Source organism: Equus przewalskii, chromosome 29, assembly GCF_037783145.1.
Source record: "Equus przewalskii isolate Varuska chromosome 29, EquPr2, whole genome shotgun sequence".
NCBI classification, from domain to species: domain Eukaryota; kingdom Metazoa; phylum Chordata; class Mammalia; order Perissodactyla; family Equidae; genus Equus; species Equus przewalskii.
In genome coordinates this window covers 40865134-40890147 of record NC_091859.1, presented here as the reverse complement: position 1 = coordinate 40890147, position 25014 = coordinate 40865134, and the positions used below count along the sequence as shown (strand labels likewise).

Genomic DNA, 25014 nt, shown 5'->3' with positions numbered 1-25014 from the left:
ACCAGCCCACGCCCTGGTCTTCTCTTCCTGCATCTCTTCTGTATTTGACAGATAAAGTGGGAAGTGGCAGGAGTGGTACTGATGATGATGAGATGCTAATGAGAAGGACGCTAACACCTATGCAGAGGGCTTACAACGTGCCCGGCCCAGGCATCTTTCCCAATATTTTATCATTAAAGTTTTCAAGCATATAGAAACAGGTAAAGAACTTGACAGTGAACACCTGTACACCCACTGCCCGGAGTCCACCACTAACCTTTTTCTGTAACTGTTTCATCTGTATTCATCCCCTCCTGCTGCCGTAACAAATTACCACGAATTTAGTGGCTTAAAAAAACACAAATTTAGAGCCAGTCCTGATGGCCTGGTGGTCACAGTTGGGTGCTCACAACTTCAGCAGCCGGGGTTTGGTTCCCAGTCGTGGAATCACACCACCCATCTGTCAGCAGCCATGCTGTGGCAGCAGCTCATATAGAAGAACCAGGACAACTTACAACCAGGATATACAAGCACACACTGAGGTTCTGGGGAGGGGGAAAAAAAGAGGAAGAGGGGCCAGGCCCCATGGCCAAGTGGTTATAGTTCTGTGTGCTCCACTTTGGCAGCCCAGGTTCACGGGATCAGATCCTGGCCGCAGACCTACTCCACTCATCAGCCACGCTGTGGCGGCATCGCACATACAAAACAGAGGAAGACCAGCACGGATGTTAGCTCAGGGACACTCTTCCTCAAGCAAGAAGAGGAAGACTGGCAACGGATGTTAGCTCAGGGTGACTTTTCCTCAAGCAAAAATACAAAAAGAGGAAGATTGGCAACAGATGTCAGCTCCAGGCAACTCTTTGCCTGCAAAAAAACCCACACAAATTTATTATCTTATAGTTCCGGAAGTCAGAAGTCCAGAACGGATTGCACCAGCTCAAATCAAGATGTCAGCAGGGCTCTGTTCCCTCTGCAGGCTGTAGAGAGAATCTGTTTCTTTGCTTTTCCAGCTTCTAGAGACATCCACATTCCTTGGTTTGTTGCCCCAAGCCATTGCAACCTCTGTTTCCACTGCACATCTCTTTCTCCCACGCTGCCCCTCCTGCCTCCCTCCTATGAGGACCCTTGTGTCCACCCGGATAATCCAATATGACCTCTCCAATTCACGAGCCTTAACTTCACCACATCGGCAAACTCCCTCTCAGCCGGAAGGGGATGTAGTCACAGGTTCCCGGTCCTGGGTGTGGACATCTTTGGGGGCTATTATTCGGCCCGACCACACCATCTTAATTTGCACGCATTTCAAAAGAAGTTGCAGACCGACATACTTTCCCCCTAAGTATCCATACGACTAACTAGAGTTCAGTATTTACAGTTCTTTTTTCTTTTAAGATTTGCATACAATGAAATGCACATTCTGAAGTGCACATTTAATGCGTTTTGACAAATGCATGCACCTGTGTATCTGAAGCCCCTGTCAGACAGAGGACAGTTCCTCCCAACAGAAAATTCCCTCCTGCTCTGCCCCAGCCAACCCCGCACCAGAGTGCTCTCCTCCGGCTCTGGCTTCTTTTGCTCAGCACAGCGCTTGGAGAGTCATTACGCGTTGCGTGAACTGGCACTTCGTTCCTTGTTAGTGCTGAGCAGTGTTCTGTCCTGGGAATACACCCCCGTCCATTTCTCCATCCTCCTGTTGATGGACACCCGAGCTGTCTCCAGGTTTGGGCAATTATGATAAAGCTGCTACGAACCTTCCTGTGCAAATCCTCTTCTGGACACAGGTTTCCATTTCTCTTGAGTAAATATGTCAAATCGGAGTTGCTGGGTCATGGGGGGGATGCATGTTTTTAAAGAAACTACCGCATGGCCTCCCTAAGTGACCACAGCCCTGGAAACGCCCTCCCCCGCGTGCATGAGAGGTCCAGCTACGCCCCGCCCCCCCGCCGGCCCCGCCACGTCTCTGTCCGCTCACTTTAGCCGTTCTGGGAGGAGTGGAGTGCATCCCCTCTGGTTCGAACGTGTGGCTCATTTCTGGGGTGAACAATGATGCTGAGTCTGTTCCAGATACATATCAGCCTGCATCTTCTTTGGTGGAGTATCTGTTCAAACCTTTTGTCTACTCTTTTTTTGGATTGTCTTTTATCATCGAGTTATAGGAGTTCTTTGCATGTTCTGGACACCAGTCCTTATAGACGTGTGTTTGGAAACTGTGATCATTGTGATTTATAAGAAATATATATTTTGTCTTCCTCCTGGTCCGGGCACAGAGCTCCTAAAACCCTTGGAATTACCTAAGTGAAGAGAGGGATGAAGATGTCTTTAGTCATGTTAAGGAGGCGACTTTTGGAAAGCCCCTCGGTCACCTAGGATGGGGCTGCTTGCCAGTGGAGCCAACCTCGTTATTGGAGAGTTGAAACTTCCCGTCCCAGCCTGGACCTCCAGGGAGGAGGGGGCTCGAGATCACCTTCAATGACCAATGGCCAGTGATTGATCAATCACGCCTATGTACCGAAGCCCCCAGAAAACCCCAAAGGACGGGGTGCAGAGAGCTTCCGGGTTGGCGAACACGCACAGAGACATGTGGGAGAGCGACACGCCCCTTCCCACACACCCTGCCCCACGCGTCTCTTCCATCTGGCTGTTCCTTTTACGACAAACTGGTCATCTAGAAGTAACATGCTCTCTGCGGCCTCTGAGCCGCTCTGGCAAATTAATAGGACCCGAGGAGGGGCCCTGGGAACCTCCTGAACTTGTGATCGGGGTCTGCAGTGGGCACAGTCGTGTGAGACTGGGCCGTTTACCCGCGGGATCTGATGCCATCTCCCGCTAGAACTGAGCTGAACTGTAGGACACAAGCTGGTGTCGGAGAACTGCTTGGTGTGGGGAAAAAACAACTTATTGGAATTGCCATCAGAATCATAGTTGGCGGCCAGATGTGGAATTGGTACCAGAATCCTAACAATATTTTCTCCCACTCTACGGGAGAAAATGAAATACAGCATTTCCTTCAATAACTCACGTAATTCCCCAATAACCCTATGAGTTAAGTACTCTTTACAGAAGAGGAAACTGAGGCACAGGGCAGGGAAGTACGTTCTCCAAGGTCAAAGCCCCAGAGCACAGCAGGACCAGTTCAAACCCCATGGCTGGGCCCCCAAGATCAGTCCGCGGCCCTAACCACTGCCCCATACAGACTGCCTCTTGCTTTCTCAGCAAACACACTGAGACCACCTTAAACGGCCAAAGAGCTCTTCTCCTGACCGGCTCCCGATGCAAGGACACAGCAGGCCTGGGGCCCAGGCTGGGGCAGGACGGGCACCGAGCCCACAGTCTCTGGCAGGAACATACAGGACACGGTGCTGCAGGCGGACAGAGCGGCCCCAGCCTGCTGGAGGCTGACGTTTAAGCCGACGGGGCAGAGGGGCCCCGGAGCACACTGAACGGCGTGCGCGAGGCCCCGAGCCAAGGAGGACGGGAGGCCACCGGCCAAGAGCTGGGCAGACAGCAGAAGGCCAGCGAGGATCTGGACTCAGTCCTGGAGCAGCCGCCGGGGTCCTGGCTTCTTTCTGTAAACACCAACGGGTCCATTCAGCACAAAACGGATCTCATTTGTCTCCTTCAGAGCATCTTCCTACCACTGGGGACGAGCGCATCCTAAACGCCAGGAATGGCAACGGTTTCACTCTGAGCCAGCGGGGAAGATTGATCGCAGCTGAACAGCTCTCCCAGTGCAGCGGGGTTGGCGGCAACCAAGAGCCGGCCTGCCAGGGTTTCATTCTCACTGGCTGGCCATGCGACCGAGGGCCTCCACTTCTCCCAGCCTCTGTTTGCTCATCTGAAAAATGGGAATGACCACGTGGGACCTACCGCCAAGCTTGTGTGAGGACTAAACAAGGTAACGCAGGAGGGGTTGAGCCCCGTGCCTGGGACCTCACAAGGGCCCGAGTCTCGGCCACTAACGTGACTACTGGAGATGCCACTCTGTTTGTTTTTTAACTTTTTCCTTACATCTTCTCAGATGAGCTTCTATTAAGCTTGTATATGTCAAGTACGGGTTTGCTCAGGTCTTACTTTGAAAGATAGTATTAATTTTCAGAAAAAGAAAAAACAGAGGATGAAGACACTTTGAATAAAGCTTTGGGAAAGATGCCCCTCAAATTCCATTTACCCCGACCATAAACCGCAGGCACCCCCAGCACGGTTCCCTTCCCCAGCCTGCTCAGAGGATGCTCCGGCCGCAGATTTAAAGCGCGCCACCGCGACGTGAGACGCGCAAACACCGAGGGCAGCCGCGGGTCCGTCTAGGAGGACAGCTGCTTCGGGAGCGTTCGAGTCGAGCAGGCTGTGTGGTTGAGCCTGGGAGTCAGGAACCTTCCTGCCCTCTTTAACTTGTCAGTAACTTACAGAGGAAAACCCAGATCTTTCAGAATTATAATTTTTCAAATGAAAGCAAGCATGCAAGCATGAAAACATTTAACTTTTTAAAACCACAGGCATAAACCACTCAGACGCCTTCCTTAGGGAAGCCAACATCCCTGACCGATTCGGGGTGACCAGCAAGCAAGAGGTCAGAGATGCAAACCAAGAGCATCATTTCCAAACGTCCAGGCTGAAGGAGGCATGCATTCAACCGCTGACACGCGGGCGTTAGAAACCGCACGGTTTGCACGACGTCCCTGACTGCTGAGGCTGGAAGGCAGCACCCAGGAGCCAAAGGGGCGAGGACGCCTCCTGAGGCCCCCCCGGGCTGGTCCCACAGTCCAGGCACACAGCATTCCAGCTCGGAACCACCTGCCGCTCTGCAAACGTAAGGGACGCGGCATATCTCTGCAGCGCACACTTCCAGTGAGTGTGCACCGTGCTTCCCGGCCACAGCAGGCAGGGGAAGAACGAGGATACCAACAGTCCTCCAATGCAACTATTTTAAAGGATTTACGTAACTTTGTTACCAACAACCAACCCCCTGCTGCATGGAACACCAAGGGAGAGCAGCAGCCAGAGCTGTTGAAATGATACAGGACCAGAGTGAGAAGAGGCTTCTATTCTGGGGGTGACAATTACTCAGCAATGAACCCTCTCGTATGCATTGCAGGCTTGACTAATTAGTCTCAGCATTCTTCCCCCCATGAGTCCAGACGCAGCCTCAGAATCCTTCTTAACACAGAGGCAGGCAGTCATTATCAATCGAGCTGAGTTTGCCCTCAGGTGGAGACTACCTTGCCACCCCCGCTCTACCACTAACCAGCTCTAGAGGCTGGTGTCTGTGTCAAAACCCTAGCTGGTCAACGTTTTATCAACAGCTAACACTTGCTGAGTGCTGGCCCCAATTGCTGATAAGACTTCATCTTCTTCATCACATGTTACCCTCACATCACCCAAGGGCAAGCGCCACCAGGCCCAGTGAGGAACAGAGGCTTAGCGAGAGGAAGTAACAGACCCATGGAGCAAGGACGTGAGCCGAGACCATCAGCTGGGAAATGCAGAGCAGGTGTCTGCCCCACTTCCCCACCTCACAAACATGGACGGGAGGCCCCAAAGCTTTAAAACTCACAGGTGAAACATAGACTCAAAGGGGTCCCCATGGCCGGGACACCCAGAGTTGGGAGAAAATTAAAAGACTCCGCCGGCTTCCCAGAGCTGATCACATGACTCCCGGGTACCGTGCCCCAGAGCCTGGACGCTGCCAGAACCTCAGCTCATCCCGTTTTTCTTCTAACCCGAAGGCCTCTCTTTTGAATCTGTGTCACTAAAGTGTCTCTCGATGCAAAAGCCACCAAAAACGTCCAGAGTTGATGGCATCCCACGTTTATGATGTCTTATCCCAACAGCAATTACTACAGATAGCAGAGCAATGGCACTGGGCCAACACACAGTTACAATGTGTCCTTAAGTGTACTAATGTTTTTCAGCCCCCACAGAGGCTCAAATGAAAACATTCCTTAGGAGGTAAAGCAATTTTTCATCTGAAACCTAAAAAGTGGTACAGCCAATGCAAACAGAAAACAAGCTTTCTTAGGGTACATCATTTATTTGACAGAACCCTGTATTTGAAAACAAGAAAATAGCCAGCTAGGGGTACCTGCCCTTTGCCAACCACAATGGGAGGCGATCAATCTAACGGAGCCTTTAAAAACCGCACACAGCAGGTGCTCCCCGACTTACAGCTTATAAACATCCCTTAATTATTTTGGTGACTGGACGGGGAGTGCAATGTAAGCAACTTTGGGATGTGCAATAAATATTAATTTCAGGGAGTGGAGACAGGAACTGAAAGCAGAGCTCCTCTAATGAGTGTGGCGTTGCCAAGGCAACCTGACTCCTCTGGGACCACACGGGTATCACCAAGATGCTAGGAGGACCACAGAGAGCTCGCTCTTCCTAGAAGAGGCCACCTCAGCACGCAGTGATGGACAGCATCACTCCGGGCCCAGGGCCGCTCTCTCCATCCTCCACTGAAGCTAAGTTTCCGAGAGATTTCAGCAGGCCGCCAAGAAAAGAGCCCAGCGCAGCACAAGCTGGTGTGTACGTGCTCCTCTCTTAAATGCCCCCCCCCCCCACCGGACAACGGTGGAACAAACAATGAGAAATGCTGGATTTGAAGATTATAATCAGAATAATAGTCAAAGGAAACTTGACAAAGCCACGCCAAGCCCCCCTTGAAAGCCACTTCCTGTCAGCCAGAGAGAGGAAAAACACCACAGTGATTTCCAGCCCCCTCCCTAAGGAGTATGCTGCAACACAGGAGCTGGACAGAGCCGCAGAGGACCCGATGGCCCCTTCTGGACCGAGAGCTGCCCCCACCAAGAAAGTGCAGAAAGAGACGTGGAATCGTTTTTCTCTCCTTAGCAGGGTCTGCAGAGAACCCCACAGCTCAAAGGATCCAAACAGGACCTACACTGACTTTTCCTCCCATAGGACATTCTAGAACTCACCGTGTCTGTGACCCCGGTCCCTCACCTGCTTACATCACTCCACTTCTCACCAGCCACTCTCTTTCCCTTCTCATAGGTCAGGAGTCCGACCAACCTTAACCACGATATGTAGTTAACTTTCTGAGGGTCCTGGATGTTGTCTAAGGGATCACATGAGCAAAGAGGGTGCTGGAAACACAAAGAACGCCCAGAGTCCTTCTCTCGCCTGCCCGAAGGAAACCAAACTCCTTACAAATCCTTTTCCTATATCTTGCCACAAAGAAGAATACTTTCCATTTTTATCTTTAAAGGTAAGTTAGAGGGGCTGTTGCTATCTGCTAGAAAGCAGTACGTAGAAATCACTTCAAGGTCGCTATTTGTCCCAATCGGGCCTCTATACAAACGTCCTGAACCGGGCTGCAAACTCTACCGCCAGCCCAGGTGCATCAGCCGTGAGTAAGAGGGGGCCGGGACGGGGTCCTGCAGAACCGTGCCTCCTCTAATCTGTTCTTATGCCAAGTTCCTCAATGCTCAGAGCAGCCTCTGGCCACCGCCCCACCTCAGGGCCTGCAGCTGCTCCCTCCTCACCAGGTCTCAAGAACCGGGCGTCCTCCAGCCCCACGGCGCTGCCCAGGGACACCCATCTCGGCCTGCACCCACGTTCACGCCTGTCCGGTCCACACTGCAGCCTCCAGATGTTCCGGAGTAACCGAGGCTGGGCACTCGCACATCACCCCTAGAGGTCACCCCTAGGGCCGCTGCTCCCACGTGCCCGAGATGACCACAGCCCAGCCGCTATGACCTGCCTGCACTTCCCCAAAGGGATGGCTGGAGTCTCCCCCAAGGCCCCTGGCAAGGAGCCCCATGGCCCCCGGCCCCCAGCTAATTCCTAGTCATGCTGTACATGCAACCAAGAGGCCGCCTCCTCCAGCCGGAACCCAGACCCCAAGCCCAGGCTGTATGTCCTCTCACTTACCACCCTGGCTGGCCCTGCCCCCCAGCCCGCAGGCTCCTGCAGACAGGCCAGGGCCGGGTCACCGCCACCACCCGGCCTGCCAGGTGAGGATTCTTTCACCTGTGTCCCTAGGCTCTCTGAGCTCCCCTCCTCCCTCTGCTGTCCTGGGACGGGGGCCGCTCCACCCTTGCCACCCGCTTCCTGTCTATGTGCGATTTTGGAAGATTTGATTTGCACTTCCTTTGAGCTTTCACAAAAAAGTTTCCATTTCTTCTCACACAGCAGCTCTCTACCTCCGCAGAGCGGTGGTCTGCCAAGGACACACCCATGCCCCGATCTGGGAATCTGCCCCCTGCCAGGACCCCCACTCACCAGCTGGTTCCTGTGTTTGTACCACACCTCCCTGCGCCCGGCTGGCCCGGCCACGTGTGCCACGTGGACTCTCCCCTCAGTAAACTGAACTGAGACCCCCAGACGCTGGGTGTGGGCCCAGGGCAGGTTCTCAGTGGGGCTCTGGGGGGTGCTTCCAGACTCCGACAGGTGAGGGCCCTGAGTGGCTTCCCCATCGACCTTCTCCTGGAGTTCTCAGACACCTCCGGAGAGAAACACGGCACTCCTCCTCGGCAGGATGCTCAGACACTTGGGGCCACGTAGCTCCCTGTGGGGTGTGGCCGACCTGTGCGCTGGGGGATGTTCACCAGCCTTTCTGGCCTCCATCTACTAGATGCCAATAGCACCCCCACCCCCATTCGTGACCGTGCAAAGTGTCCCCAGGCACTGCCAATTCCCTGGGGGCAGAATCCCCCCCAGCTAGAACCACTGGCTTAAACTGCCGGGAAGTGTCTCCTGGGTCAGGTTGTGTTTGCTCAATTATAAAACGGGGGTAGATTCCTGCCTTGCTGGGCTAAATTACACAGCATCTGGGTCCAGCGATGCTTACGACAGAGCACTGTTTAAGCGGGTGGCGCGGCGTCTACACAGCTGGTCACTCTATAGAGACCGTGTGATCAGAAGGGAAGTCACTGGGGTTAACAGTTGGTGGTGTAGGACTTTCGAGATCTGAGTTATTTAAGGTCCACAAAAAAACATTAATACCTTCAAACTTCAGGTCAAGCTCACAGCCACCAAGCGGTTTCTCGAGACCTAGTTCATGAGACCTCAATCAATATCTGGCTCATTTATCTCTATTTCTGCATCAAATGCTTAGAAGACAATCAAGGTCAAGAGAACCAGAAGACAAGCCACAGACTGGGAGAAAATATTTACAGAAGCCTTATCTGATAAAGGACTTGTATCCATAATATAGAAAGAACCTTTACAATTCAACAATAAGAAATCAAACGACTCGATTAAAATACGGGCCAGGGGGCAGGCCCCGCGGCCCAGTGGTTAAGTTCGCGTGCTCTGCTTCGGCGGCCCAGGGTTTCACTGGTTTGGATCCTGGGCACAGACATGGCACCGCTCATCAGGCCCCGCTGAGGCGGCATCCCACATGCCACAACTAGAAAGACCCACAACTAAAATATATAACTAGGTACTGGGGGGACTTGGGGAGAAAAAGCAGGAAAAAAAAGAGAGAGAAGATTGGTAACAGTTGTTAGCTCAGGTGCCAATCTTTACAAAAAAATACAGGCCAAAGATCTGAACAGACACTTCACTAAGAAGAGATACAGAGGGCACATAAGCACAGGAAAAGAGACACCACGTCAGAAGTCATGAGGAACGTGAACCTAAAACTGCTCTAAAAAATATATTTACAAAAAAAAAAAAAAAAAAGACGATCAGGGAATAGGAACCTCCTTAATGCTTTCTTTCTCCAAAAAAGAAGGAGGGACAGAAACTCGGAGTTTGGCTCCGGTGGTCCCGGCTCTCTGAGCAGTCCCAACGCTGGTCACTGGTGTCTGGGCAGAGGGGCGGGGGCCTGAGTGCAGACGGGGACCTCTCGTGACAAACGGGTGCAGTGGACTCTCTCCAGACTCTTCCATCCAGGGCCTCACTGGCCTCAGAGCTGGTCACCCTCCTCTAAGGACTTTACATGGCAGGCCGCTGGGGCGTCACGGGGGGGCCCCTCACCCCACCTCCTGGCCTGCTGACCTATGGGGCTTCCCCTCCACCGTCAGCAGGGGGACCTGGCATGCAGAGTCTTTCATTTGCGCCTGCTCTGCAAGCTCCAGTAAAACCAAACCAGCTTTTAATAAGTTGCTCCTGAAAGTCCCCAGGCCTTCAAACTGGGAACTTGGGGTTTTTTTGTTTTTGTTTTTGTTTTGAGGAAGATAAGCCCTGAGCTAACTGCTGCCAATCCTCCTCTTTTTTGCTGAGGAAGCCTGGCCCTGAGCTAACATCCGTGCCCATCTTCCTCTACTTTATACGTGAGACACCTACCACAGCATGGTTTGCCAAGCAGTGCCATGTCCACACCCGGGATCCGAACCGGCGAACCCCGGGCTGCCGAGAAGCGTAACGTGCAAAATTAACCACTGCGCCACCAGGCGGCCCCCGGGTTTTTTTTTAAGTGTCCCTTTCCACTTTTCCCCGTGCCCAGTTAGTCATAGTTTCGTTTTTGGAACCGGGCCACCATATGACACGACTTGGTTCCCTCCCGTAGAACGTCGGCCTTAATCATGCCGTGAATTCATTCACGGGGACTTCCTACGTTGGTTCATCCAAACCCCAGGGCGATGCATTTCCTAAAATGATCTCCCATGGAAGACATGCACCCCACACGCCCCCCCGTGCCTTGTCCAGCCACGAGCTCCACCAGCCTGCGCAGGGTCGAACGCCTCCAGGCTCCCCAAATCTCTGACTTCCTCCCAGCATCCTCCACCCCCGCCCCCCCTTACAGGGGCCTCACCTTCAGCCACAACCCTGACTTCACCCTCAACTTTCTAACAAAGAAGGAAATGAAACCCACTGTGCAGGTGGCAGTCCCAGAGAAGCCATAAGCACCCTCTTCCTGATCCTTCCCTGGTAAGCAAATGAGCACCATCCCACAGGGGCCCCAGGTCTCGGCCAGGACCTGTTCTGGCTCAGGAACCCCAGGAATGGCACAGTTGCCAAGGCAACAGGCCTGCAGGAATCCTGGCAACTCTCAATTATTCAGGACCTCATTATCCAGGCTTCCCATCTCGGCCGCCCGCCTCTGACTCCTTCCCTACTTCCCAGGAGACCTGACGGAAGCCACTAAGCCCTTCCAAGCCCCGCCCCTCCCCTGATTCCTGCATCTGAGCCCAATTAGTGTTCGCAGCCTTTTGTCTGTATGGGGGACCCCTAAGGGTGCCGGGCACCAAAGCTTGGAGAACCAAGGCAGGGCACCCATCGAACTCACACAAAAAGCAACAACAGCCCTACCACAGGCATCTCGCTCCGTCTGCTGTTTTCATGCCTATTTTACCCATCACAGGATGCTTCTGACCATCGGATTCGGGGTGCACTGACATTAAACCAGACTGGCCCTGAATTTTCGAGGCGCACACTGGTTCACACAAGCAAGGACAAGAAGCGCTCTGCTTTGGCCCTTGGGACAATCCATTACTTCCGGTCTGTGTTCCTCCTATTACGAGGACGTAAACGTCACCTGTAAAAAGCTGTAATCAACCGGAACATTCTACCTACTTGCCATTCTGTGAAAGATTTCTTTTGTAGGTTCCCTCTGGTCTCAACCCAAACATCCCCCTTTGGGGTCTCCCCAGGCCTCTGACGGTCCTATTGCATCTTCTTCAGGGTGCAGACTGTTAGAGTTCTGTTGGTCGGTTTACTGTTTCCGACTGAGTCCTTGTTCCAGGAAAGCAAGAGCCTTGTCCGTCTCTCCTTCCTAGGCTGAAGGAGCTGGGAGGGGAATGTCGTTTATGTCGAGGATGACTGCAAGCGAGTATAACCGCAGGCCCCCCGGGACCAGTTCGAGGACCCCATCCCTATCAACAGTGATTGGGAACCGCCGTCCAGAAAATGTGCACTCACGCAGACAGCACATTCACAGAAGAAGAAAGCTTGACCTGAAATGACCTCAAACCAAAAATCCTCCTCCCCACGGAACCCAAGGACCAGGACAGGGCTGGAATTTGAAAGCCGGATTCTTATCAGAAGTGAGGGGTCCCTCATTCCAGGAAGACCCGGTGTTAGAATTCCTTCCCCACCTCATCATAAACGTTTAGAACCCTGCCGTAAACATTTAGAACCCTGCCATAAACGTTTAGAACCCTGCTATAAACATTTAGAACCCTGCCATAAACATTTAGAACCCCGTCATAAACGTTTAGAACCCCGTCATAAACGTTTAGAACCCTGCCATAAACGTTTAGAACCTTACCATAAATGTTTGAGGCCTACCAAACAAATCTGTCCCACCAACATTTCCACGTGCCAGCCTGTTCCCTCTAACCTCTTAAATTTTGCCCCAAATCCTGAATTGGGGAAACAGATGCGAGGGCACACGCCCCATCTCCCTGCAGATCAATGTTGCAGAATAAAGCTGATTTCTCTCCCAAAAGCTGATGCCATAATTAATTGATTGTCTATGCACATCGGGCAAGAAAAGCCCAATTTTGCGTGGTGACATGAGGACACATCAGAGAGGCAGCAGGAATGATAAAGCACAGGTGACTGTCATTTATCATCTCATTTAGGAGGCAGGGCTTGACGGAGATTAACAAAGCCAGTCTGGGTCCCTAAATGTAAGGCTTGAGAGAGGAGTGTTGGAAATACTCTGGGAGAGGAAGGTGACAAGGCCCTGCCTTAGGGAACCACAGAATCTAATTTGGTAAAAACATCCCTGGTGGGAAACGCATGGGGGCACCTCCCGCCACAAATCCCGGGGGGCCAGTGCATGGGGGTACACCCATCCCCTAGAGGTAAATGTGTCACGAGCATCCCTGGGAAGACACTGGGGGGATTAATAGGGGTCACGTGTCCCATCCTCGGGGTACATGCGTCCCAGGGGTATGCGCCTCCCTGGAGGTACAGAGAGACTTTCCGGGGCACAAGTAAGGCTCAGGAGGGTTAAGGAAACCACTCTGCATCCCCCGCCTCTCCCTCGGGTCCTTGCTTTCCCAAAGATCTGCCTGAGGCCAGCCCTGGGCTTCTCCTCCCCACCTGCCTTTTCACAGCCACCCCTTCCCTTCTCTGTAAGGACGACTCACCCTCATTCAGCCGGGATCTGCCCCAGGGAAGGGTCTCCCAGCCTGAACAACGGGAAAATTCAGGAATGCAGCCCCCTCCCCTCACCAGAGGCCTGGGAACAGCAGGGCATTTAAAGCAAAACACAAGGACGCCCGAAGTTATGTTCCCTCTAAAATAGTTAAAAATGTAAGAGGAGCTGGGTAGTTTTTCATAATTATTTTCGTGGGCACACGGGATAAAAAATGGGAGGGGGGGGGCCTGTGGTCCCTGCTGCAGGCCTGCCATGCCCCCTTTCCTTTCTCCCCGTTCAGGGCACCGCATCAAGAACACCAACAGGCCCAACCCGTGCCCGTCCAGCTGCGAGCGTCAACAGATGCTCTATGAATGAAGGGTCACCACGCACGGCCGGATGAAGGCGACCTGCAGGCGGTGCTGCTCAGGAACGGCGCTAAACAAATGGCGACTCAGGTAAGGGTGGGCAGGAGACTGTCCGCCGCGTACTAGGGGCTCGCCCGACCTTTGCTCGAGGTCCTGCCCTCCGCAGGAGCCGGCGACGCGCGTTCCACGACGCCGGGAGCCCAGAAGGGGCTGGATGAGCCGCCGCGGGGGGCGGGCAGGCGGGCTCGCGGCTGGGCCCCCGCCAGCGTTTAAAGGTCTCGGGAGGAGGAAGGAAGGAGGGTGACAGCCTGTCCTGAAGGTCGCGGCTGCGCGCTGCGCAGGCCCGGCGGGGAGTGGGTGCCCGTGCGCGCGGGGCCCGGCTGGGGGCGCGCGCCGGGGAGGCAGCCGAGCGGGTCCCGGGGCGCAAGGTCCCGCGGGGCCCGGCAGGGGGAGCGGGCGCGCGCTGGGGCGCCCCTCGACCGGGTCGGGAGGAATTCGGGGGCGCGTGCGCGCGGGCCAGCAGCGGGGAGCGGGCGCGCGCCGGGCCGCCGGCGCCTGGTCCCGCGGGGCGCGTGCGCGGCTGGAGGCGGCAGGCGGGCGGCAGGCGGCCGCGCACTCACCCTCCTTGGCCTTCTTCTTCCTCGCCAGCGTGCCGCCCAGCTTGCCCAGGAACGACTCGTCCTTCTTCATCTTGTGCGGCCGCGGGCCGGGCGAGCGCAGCGGCGCGGAGGACATGGGCCGGGCGCGGGCGCAGCGGGTGTGGGAGCCGCCCCGGTCGCCGCCGCCGCCGCCGCCGCCGCCGCCGCCGCCGCCGCCCGCTCGCCCGGGGAGTGGCCGGGAGGGCGCGGCCGCAACGCCGGCCCCCGCCCCGCGCCCGCCCCCAGCCCTGGAGCGCCCGGCGCCCGCGGTCGGCACCGGCCCGCGCTCTGCGCTCTCCGCGTCCCCCCGGGGGCTGCCCGCGCCCCATCGGCCGTTCCCACGCTGCGCGCCACGCTCACTCTCGGAGAAGTGACGAGGTGGCTCGGCTCCTAAGTGCCGCGGCTGGCACAGACCCCGGGCTCACTCTGCATCCTTTTGTTCTGCACGTTGGAGCCCTGGGCTTGGCCGGCTGTGGTGATGGGGCCCGGGCTCCAGTGGGGAGCGTGGCAGCCAAGGCCACCGCCTTCGCGCAGCCTATGTGCAAGTAACCGCACGCATGGGTCATTTCACATGTTGAGCTTCCACGCAGAACCAGGCCTGGGGCCGAGGGACCCCAGTGAACTGTGCCCGGCCTTCAGAAGCTTCGAGTATGGCGGGGAATGCTGGCGGATAGGTACCCTCAGGGACCACCTTACTCTGTGCTGGGGGAGATGAGGACGTTTCCGGGAAAGGCATGTGAAGCCACAGGAAGGAGCGCTGGCGGGGGAATCAGGGGTGAGTGTTCAGGTCCAGGGACGAGCAGGACCAGAGGGGACAGTGCGGGCCCCAGAGAGGGGAGAGGAAGGCAGGGCAGGGCTCGGAAGCACTGGAAGCAGAGGAAGGATTTTAAGATCGAGGTGGGGTGATGGCCTTGGGTCTACAAAGTTGACTTTGGGTCCTGTGTGACAGCGGGTGGAGGAGTAAGGCTGGGGCGGGGGACCAGTTCCTAGGCCCCGGGTGACTGAGGAGGGAACTGAACAGACTCCCAGAGATGCTCATGGGTGTCAGGAGCCCCAGACTTAAAGGAGTGGAAAGAGTTAAGGCTGTTTCCTGCTGGGCCCAAGATGAGGGTGGGGTCACAGACCCAGAGATAGGGACTATCAGTGGAGGCCCAACCGGGTGCAGCCGGTGAGTGTAGCTCTGCGCTGGGGGCGGAGGTGGTTTTTCCATCTCCCTTTGTGCTGGCTCAGGGCCTCACGGCACAGGGCGCCTCCTTCAGTTCCGTCCAGCAGATGTTTGTGTTGGCCTGTGGGTGCCAGGCCCCGTCCTCCTTGCCCTCCAGGCATTTGTAATCCAGGACAACGTGCACGACCGCAGTGACACAGGATGCAGGGGTCATGCAGTTAGGAACCCAGCCAGGCGGGAGGGGAGCAGGAGGACCAGGAGGGAAAGAGGGAGAGGGCTGGGGGGAGGAGGCTTGTCAGGACAGGGACGTCTGACCTGGGCTGAGGGTGAAATAGCAGGCAGAAGGGACAGAGATGGAGAGAGGATGCTGGGTAAAGACACACCCCTGGGAGATGTGAAGGGGACGGGACAGGAAAGGCAAGCTGCCTGGTGTGGACTGAGTGTTTGGGGTGATGGGATTGAGGTCAGCAATGCTGTGCAAGGAGCCCTGGGCCAATGAAAGGGTTTGGGCAGAGGCCTAAGACATCGCATTGATGAAGGGGATGGATTGAAACAAAACCGAGAGCCGGAGAGCATTCTGGAGCTGCTGAGCTGGGCCAGGCCAGAGTTGCAGAGGCCGAGTACAAAGGCAGTGGCAGAAGGAAGGGACAGATAAGAATGAGCTTTCAGGGCTGCCAACTGCAACATTTGGAGAATAATTGGACGCCAGGGTTAGGGACAGTGAAGGGTCAGAGGTCTCTGAGGCTTCGCTTGGCCCCATCTGGGGTGTCACTAGCCACGCTGGGGAAAACGCCGAAAGGTGGTGAATTTGCTTACTGAGATTCCAGTGGGATCACGGCACAGTCAGGGCTGGACGGCGCTCTCTGGATGCTGGAGGGGTGCGGTCATCCAGGGTGGGGTCTCTGGGCCCTGGGAAAATCTGATGTGCGGTACATAGGGTCTACTCCAGAGAAACGCACGCGGGAGATGTTGCATTGTTTTGGGAGGCCCACGGACACCCCACTCTCCTGCTGCCCTTGGCACACCCACAGACCCCACATGGAGAGCCTGTGACCACGAGAGAGTGAGCAGGGAAGTAGGCCTGGGAAAGAAGATGGAAGAGAGCCGTGCTCCTGGGCCACAGGAGCCGAGCAGCCGTGGGCGCAGATCTGTGCAGGCGGTGAGCGCCCAGGAGAAAATTGATCGTTTGAATATTTCATCAGCAGGTCCAGCTTCCCAGTGGAGGCACAGAATTTACACTTTTCATTTGGTAACTGCTAATTTGAAACAGGTGGAATCCTACTTTAAAAAGCATCACGACACCATGACAGAATTTCTCTAGGAGAAGATACCCAAACCCCGACAATGGCCCACCTGTTTGAAGCAGGACCACGTGCTACAGCCCAGTGATTCCCGGTTCTAAGAGGAGCTAACCTGGGCCTTACGTGATAGAAGGGTGCTTGGAATTTTGTAGACATCATTTGTACAAAAACATAATCATATCTTAAATGCCGGAGAGGTACTTTTTACTAAACCATCCATGCAAAAGCAGCGTCTTCTCTGTAAAGCGTATAATTGTTCCCTTCCCTGGGGTGAGAGATGACCTTCGCATCCTCAGACTAAAAGCTAAAATCATAGGACGATTTCTTGTAAAATGCAGCTTGGAAGACTTTTTTAAATTATTCTGATACTTGTACTGCTTTTTTGTTTGTTTGTTTGTTTTTGAGGAAGATTAGCCCTGAGCTAACATCTGCCACCAATCCTCCTCTTTTTGCTGAGGAAGACTGGCCCTGAGCTAACAGCCATGCCCATCTTCCCCTACTTTATATGTGGGACGCCTACCACAGCATGGCTTGACAAGCGATGCCATGTCCACACCCGGGATCCAAACCAGCGAACCCCGGGCCACTGAAGTGAAGTGCGTGAACTTAACCACTGCGCCACCAGGCTGGCCCATAATGGTTTTTTTGTCTCGTGCGTGCCACAGATGACAAGCAAGAATTGACTTGAGGGGCCAGCCCCGTGGCCAAGTGGTTAAGTTCACGAGCTCCACTTCGGTGGCCCAGGGTTTCGCCGGTTCAGATCCTGGGCGCAGACATGGCACCGCTCATCAGGCCACACTGAGGCAGCATCCCACATGCCACAACTAGAAGGACCCACAACTAGAAATACACAATGTACCGGGGGGCTTTGGGGAGAAAAAGGAAAAACAGAATCTTTAAAAAAAAAAAAAGAATTGACTTGATGGCTGTGGATTAATCTGTATTTTTTTTCAGGCTTAGAGGAAGGAAGGACAATAATCTAAACCCCTAAAACGTCCTCCTTCCCGGCCTGGCTCCTGGGGAATTTGCATAGCATTCTCTCTGGGGTAACCAAAACGACTTTCCAAATTGCTTTACAGAACAGCAAACATAAATATACGCTTGACATTTGGAAAGTTGGTTTTTAATAAAAAAGAGACTTTAACAAGAAGCAGAAATATGGTCTTGGCTCCTGTTCCCATCCCCGCAGTCTTCCACTGCTTAGCATGCCGCACACGTGCAGCCCGCACCGTTGCTCTGCGTCATTCTACGTTCAAAGAATAATTATGAAAATCAGATTACATGGAGCCGCCCCCATTAAAGAAAACCATTTGATTTGCTTTTGAACTGGGGTTTCCAAGGAGGCCAGTTCCTTAGCAGCTTAATTAAGAACAAGGACCAGGGGGCCGGCCCCATGGCTGCGTGGTTAAAGCTCCACGCACTCTGCTTCTGTGGCCCGGGTTTGCAGGTTCGGATCCCGGGCATGGACCTGCTCCAGTCATCAGCCATGCTGTGGTGGCGTCCCACATACAGAATAGAGGAAGACCGGCACAGATGTTAGCTCAGAGCGAAACTTCGTCACCCCCTCAAACCGCCCCCCCCAAAAAAAGAACAAGGAACAAACATTCCATGACATGCGCTGTGCTCCAGGCCCCATCCTGGGCCCACACTGTGTGGTCTTGGTCAACCTCTGTTACATGTATTCTTGCCATTCTTGCCATCTTCCCCATAAATGGACAGGCACTGGGCAATGCAAATAGATGTGATTTGTCCTAACACTTCAGCTGAGGCAAACGAAACAAACAGCCTTACAGGTAATGAGACAGGAGAGTGGACACACGGATTGGTGTATTTGTGCAATGGAATACTACTGAGCCGTCAAAAAGAACAGGTGGGGCATGGACCTATCTCAGAAACATGACGCTGAGCAAAAGAAGCCAGACACAAGCGTACACACTGCGTGAATCTGCTTATTTGAAGCTGGAGAGCAGGCGGCCTCTCTGCTCTGAGTGTTTACTCTTTGCGGGGGAGAAGGCTTGTCTGTATATGGGCCCCAGGAAGCTCTGGGTGATGCAGATGTCCCCTATCTTGGTCGGGGTGGCAGTCACACAGGTGTGTACCTGAGTAAAAAGTGATCGTGCATCCACTGAAGATGTGTGCATTTCACTGTGTGTAAATTATGCCGCCATAAAGTCTTGGGGAAAAGAAAGTAAATAAACGACAGGATAATGCGTTCTTTCCCTGATCTGCGTCTGGGTTTCACTCCTCGGTGTGTCTCTGGTGAGAATACGGCGGCTCTGTGAGCGCTTAAAGAGAGTTTCAAAGGCTGCCTGCTGTCCCTCGTTTCCCTGCCATATAACTAAAAAGAAGAGAGAGCTTTCAAAAGACTGAAAACAGCCTTCCGCTCTTCGGGAGAGAGAGGGAACTCGTTCAAGGGAAGACTGAGACTCGGGAAGGTTTGTGTGCGTTGCTGTCTTCAAACCTCCCAGCGGTCTGAGGAGCCAGAGTGCAGAGGAGCGACGGGAATACGTCATTGACTCAGTGATGGAGAAGATGCCCTGTTTCCCCCAGGTTACTCTTCTGAGACAAGCTGACTGCGCTTTGGGGTGGCATTTTCCAGCGCGCTGTAATCATAATACCTGAAGCAGGCTTTTGAAGGGTGTTATGTAATCAGTTTGCTAATTTAGTGATCTGGCAAGAGAGTAGCCTGTGATTTTCGCTGTAAACGCTGGGGGCGTGCAAAGATGACCGCCCTGCCCGGAGTTTTAAAACTGTTGTGCTGTCACGTTTCCCATACCACGTGGGAGCACAGCACAAATCACTGACTGCAGAGATCACAGCCTTTTACTCAGAGGATTCTGGAAACATCAGCAAACTTTGAGACAAGGGAAGTTGCATTTTTATTTATTAGCAATTCCTCTGTTTTCTTTCTGCATAATAGGCAAATTAAACTACATATACACTCTGTTCCCGTACATATTTTGTAGATGAGGAATGAGTGAAAGGTTGGCACCAAGTTATTGATTCCGAGTCTTCCAGGGAGAGAATTGGTAAGGCCCCCTAAAAGATTATACCCCCTTCAGAAAAGACTTCCCCCAGCTTTTAGAGAGCAAGTTCCTTGAAAAATGCCAGTACGTCTTAAATGTGTGGGAGAACAAAGGCCAGGCCTATTAGACATTATCACCTTAGTCTGAATTTCTCACACCATGCATTCGCCAAGTATGTATCACCTGCCTACAAAATAAAAGGCTTTGCTTTCTTCCTCCCCGCTAACTTGGGAGCAGCAAGGGAATGAAATTGTGCTTTGGATGGAGGAAAGAGGATGAAGGGTGGGGGCCCTCAGGGGCAGTGGGCTTGCTCCAGGCTGCTGGATGGCTGGGAGGCTTGGCCACCACAGCCCATCGTGAGAACGTGGCTGGGGCCGGGCAGACCATGGTCTGGGGCAGGGATGTGTCAGGGCCAGAGAGTAAATCTCCTCAACTTCACAGGCCGCACAGCCCCTGCCACAACTACTCGACTTTGTAGCTTGAAAGCAGCCGCAGATGATACGTAAGCAAATGAGCGTGCTCAAGAAAACTGAATGCACACAGAAATTTGGATTTCATATCATTTTCACGTGTTGCAAAATATTCTTTTGATAATTATTTTGAAAACATTTAAAATGTAAACCCAGTCTTAGCTCACAGGCCGTACAAAAACAGGCACCGGGCCGGATCTGGGAGCAGACTGCACCAAAACTGAATTCAGCTTACTGCCCATTGCTGCCTGAAAGGCCTAGTAGTGGTCACAATGATGGTGCCACCAAAAATCAACGTTTAAGAGATGAGAGTGATTCAGAGCCTGTTGTTTGGAACTCCAAGGGCGTAAACAAAATCTTCCCTTATGTTCGGATGCATCATAAACACAGCACCTCCAAAAGTGGGTCCGTGACGATTCCACTTCTTATATAATTCAGTTGATAAAACTTTCCGCACTGTATCCAGAGGCAGGAGTACACTGCAGCACTGCTTGTCTTTCTGGAAAATGAGAACCAGCTAAATGTGCGTCGTGATTACAGACCTCGCAGCCGGGTCCAGCTGCACGGGGGACCCTCTGGAGCAGGCAGAGCTGTGGGACTGGCGTGTGACACCATCCACGACGTGGTGTTAAGTGGAAAAGCAGGCTGCGCTTTCTACCTTACATGCCTCGGTCTCCATTCATTCCACCGACACTGAGGGTCAGTGGACGCATTAGGTAGAGTTCCAGGCCTCGGGACACACCGGGAACAAAACGGACACCTGCCCAGTGGAGCTCCCATTCTAATGGCAGCGGAACTAAATTAGCCATTAAAAACCCACATACGTACGTGTGCACATTTTACATATATGTGTGTGTCCACGCATCCACATGGACATTTTATGTATATACAAACCTTTATGGAAGCCCAACTTTTAATCTTCAAACACTTTGTCAAGGGGAAACATCTGCTTTGAGCTCTGCCTTTCTGTCTGTCAGTACAAAAAATAACGAATTGGTGTTTACGTAGAGCAAATAGAACTGATTTCAGGACTAATGAGAAGACATTTGGATTTGAAAGTGGATGAGCAGGGCGCGCTCCTCACTTGAAAAGGCAGCCACACCTGGAAGTGAGACGAATTTCCGTTCGTTCAGGTTCGCAGCTCGCACGTCGAAATGTGTTCCCTGATCCCCCCCACCACGATACCTACTGCCGCCGCTCACTAACGGAGCAGGGCTGAGCAGCTGGAGGCCAGCGATGCTCCTGCATCAGGAGAGCAGGAAGACGCGAAGCTCACCTCTGTGTGGTAAATCACCCTAAGACTGTCAAAATGTCAGATTCACAAGAGAATCAGTAAGACAAAAGGCTTGAGAAGACTACCAGTCATCAGTGCTATTTAAATCTTTATTATAAAGAACTATTAAAATACAGAACTTAGGGGCCTGCCTGCTGGCGTAGAGGTTAAATTCGTGCGCTCTGCTTTGGTGGCCCGGGGTTTGCCAGTTCGGATCCCTGGTATGGACCTACCAACTGCCCATCAAGCCATGCTGTGGCAGCATCCCACATACAAAATGAGGAAGACTGGCACAGATGTTAGCTCAGGGCAAATCTTCCTCACCAAAAAAAAAAAAAAAAAAAACCAGAACTTAATTTTTTTCAGAAGCCCTGTGGCAGCAGTAGCCTTGGCCCCTGCCCTTGGGGTGGCCAACTCATGGAGCCATCTGTAATGAAATCTGCAAAGGCTTAGAAAAGTCAGCCCAAGTAGACTGCAATGGAAAGCATTTTTCTACAACTAAAGCCTTCATTTTCCCGTAATCTAAAAGAAAAATGCAAAATGAGTCTTTTTTTTCCTAGAAGCATTGTGCTTGGACATAGTAGATACTCAGTGAATACTCAATGAGTCATAAAAGCCTGTCTCTAAAGGTAGAAAGAACCCTAAGGTCCGTGGACAGATGAACAGATAAACAAAATGTAACACACAGGTACACATATAATGAAATTCTGACGCAGCTACACCACGGATGGACCTTGAGGACATCACGCTGAGTGAAATACGCCCATCCCAAAAGGACAAACACTGTGTGCTGCCACTCGCATGCGGTCCCTAGAGAAGTCGTTCACCGAGACAGAAAGTAGAAGGGTGGGTGCCAGGGGCTGGGGGAGGGGAATGAGAAGTTCGTGTTTAACGGGGACAGAGTTCTGGTTTTGCAAACCGAAAGTGTTCTGGAGATGGAAGGTGGCGACGATTGCACAACCGCGTACATGGACCCAATGGCACTGAACCGCACACTTCAAAAATGGTTGAAATGGTACATTTTCCCTTATGTATATTTTGCCACGATTTTTTTTTTAAGCCTGTGTCTCAGACCCACAACTACTCAGGCCCTGAAACTAAAGGTAGTTTAATAAACTGTGAAAAGTACTGCATTGCGTTGAGGTGTGAGAACAGGTGTTAAGACTTTATTGTGGAGAAGAAGTAACAGGAAAGAGAGACGGATAAGAGAGCTGACGAGCAAGAGAAGGAAGAACAGAGAGGCAGTCGTCTCCTGGAGGCAGGAGCGGGTTCACTGGAGGGCGGCCCTGGGGAAGGCGGGGAGGAGACTGCAGCCCCGAGGGGAAGGACGGAGATGGGGAAGAAGCCTCATCAATTTCCCCTGCCTCCGCGTGGGAGCGGGGCTGCAGAGCAAGCACAGAGAGGCTTCTCAGAAGAAGGGGCTGCAGAGCCGCCCAGCCCCCTCTCTGAAGCTGGCGGCCCCTCCTCCAGCTGTCCCGAAGCACCCAGCTAACCCCATCATGGCCCTTCTCCCTGTGGCCCTGTCTGCGCTCCCCACCAGACACGCAACGTCGTCTCCACCTTCATACCCCAAAGGGAGCCTGGCACACACGAAGAGCTCAATCAGTGTTCCCTGAGAGAACGAATGAATGAAAGACTGTAGGTCGTTGGTAATTATTGCCTGAGATTACTACGGCCACTTGGGATTATCGTGATGTTTGCACCCAGGCAGGAAAGCTTTTATCGTTGCTTTTATCGATTGAGGCCGATTATTTATGGCTCCTTCTCAGCCACTCAGCCCAGGTGACAGATTTGGTGATGAAGACTATGAGAGAGGAAGGTGTGGCATTGCAACTTAAGGAAATATTAGGAAACAAAGCTTTACTGTCACTAGCTTTCCAGCTGACAGTTCAAGAGAGCCCGTGGTGTGGAGGAGGGAGGGGGGCGTGCTGGGAAAGTGGGTTCTAGTCTGAGAGGAGACGGCCGCAGGGTCCAGCTGCACCGTTCAGACGTCCCGGCGCTTCTCAATCCTCAAAGCACACAGGTCACCCGGGGATCTTGCAAAACTACAGTTCTTGGAGGAGGTGGGCTGGGCCGGGCCTGAGCCTCTGCGTTTCTAACACACTGCCAGGGGGGCCCCGGCTCTCGGCTTTTTGCTTCCATATCACACTTTGAGTAGCAAGGCTCCACGCTGCTTTTACTAAAGTGTCACCATGGGCTTCCAGGAGGAGAAGTTGCCCACCAGGGACCCCCCACTTGTTTTCTCAGAAATTTCAAAGTTTACGAGGCTGAGAAGCCTCCACTTTAGAGAGTGAGCTGTATGAAAGAGACGCACGGCCCGGCTCCCAGGAGAAAAAGAACACAGGGCAAACCCAAGCGAGGGGGGCCCCGGGGGCTTGCTGGCAATCGCAGCATCTTTTTAAATTATCCAACTGTTTGTTTCAAAGAATTACTTTTTAGAAATAGTGCGCTGGCTGCTCTCTTTTCTCGCCCCTCTCGTGAAAGGGAGGCCTGGTGGGAGCGGGGCGGTGGGACAGGGAGGTGCAGAGGGAGGAGGCGGGGCGGCCGGACACAGAAAGAGCACAGAGGTCCTTTGTGAGGGTCACGGCCAGTGGTCCCCGCCACCGCGGAGCGAAGGTCTCCCTTTGCAATCCCGCTCCTTGTTCAAGTAAAGGAACCATTGTCACCAAATGAGCCTGCAAAGGACAGGCCTGGCTGGGGTCTCCTGCATCCTGACCCCCTTCGCCCTCCGCCTCTCGTCCCTTCCTGACAGCCCTCTTGAAAGAACGTTCTGTTCTGCGCTTCACTCCCTGACCTTCCCCCTGCACTGCCCGGGCCCCTCAGCCCCCACCCCGACCCCCACCCCGGCCAGTCCAGCGGTCACAGCACAGTCTTTCCTGCTGACTGGCCGTTAGGAGTTGAATTGTTTCCCCCAAAAGCATATGTGGAAACCCCAGCCCCCCGCCCCTGGGAACGTGACCTTATCTGCAATAGGGTCTTTGTGCATGTGATCCACTCCAGATGAGTCATTAGGAGGGGCCTCAGTCCAGCACAACTGGGAGAGTCCACGTGAAGATGGAGGCAGAGATTGGAGCCACAACACAGCCAGGGTTCCTGGCGACACCAGAAGATAAGAGAAAGGCGTGGAAGAGATTCCCCCCGCCAGAGCCTTCAGAGAGATCTTGGCCCTGGTGACACCTCGACCTTGCACTTCCGGCCCCCAGAACTGTGAGAGAAAAAATGAGTGTTATTTCAGCTGCCCAGTTTGTGGGACTCAGCTACAGCGGCCCCAGGAGACCCACATGCCATCCTCCTTGAACACCGCCCCTTGGGCCTCTGGCGTGGCCTCTCCCTGCGAGAGGACACAGCCTCCTCTGCCCGCGCCGTCTACCTGGGGGCGTCCCCTGGGAGTCCTCCCCCCCCACCCCCGGGTGCTCTCACTCTTCCCCAAGGTTCTCAAAGACCCTTTGTGCTCGTGCCCCCAAATCTGCATCTCCAGCCCAGACGTTGTCCTGAGGGCCACCCCCTGAGTGTGAGGCTTTGCTCAGCGTCTGCCCACAGAACCCAGCCCTCCTGGAGCCTGGCCCCGCCCTTCATGGTTTGTCTCCTTCTAACCCTCCAAGTTTGCCTCCCATCCCCCACCCCAACGCCCCCCACCCCCCCCAACTTATAGTTGTCCCAAACAAGCCATCTGCAAACCTGGCTGGTAGGCACATTCTTGTCCTGGGGACCCCGCTTCAGGTCACTTCTTCAACCTGACTCCATCCCAGGCCCAGCGGGTCATTTCCTCCCTGGCTTCTCTCCATTTCCCCGATGTACTTCTG

General features: G+C 53.7%; 1 protein-coding gene across 2 annotated transcripts in view; it reads right to left on the bottom strand.

The window, feature by feature from the left end:
* Positions 1 to 14179, bottom strand: part of PARVB (parvin beta) — a 110016-nt gene extending 95837 nt beyond the window's left edge. Inside the window, exon 1 of one of the 2 annotated variants that reach the window (XM_070599843.1) lies at positions 13959 to 14179. In XM_070599843.1, coding sequence (XP_070455944.1) covers positions 13959 to 14073 — 115 coding nt within the window. In that variant the 5' untranslated portion in view covers positions 14074 to 14179. Of the gene's footprint in view, positions 1 to 13477; positions 13740 to 13958 lie in introns of those variants that run through there. The other variant, XM_070599846.1, reaches the window with a different exon arrangement.
* Between the last annotated feature and the right edge of the window lie 10835 nt (positions 14180 to 25014).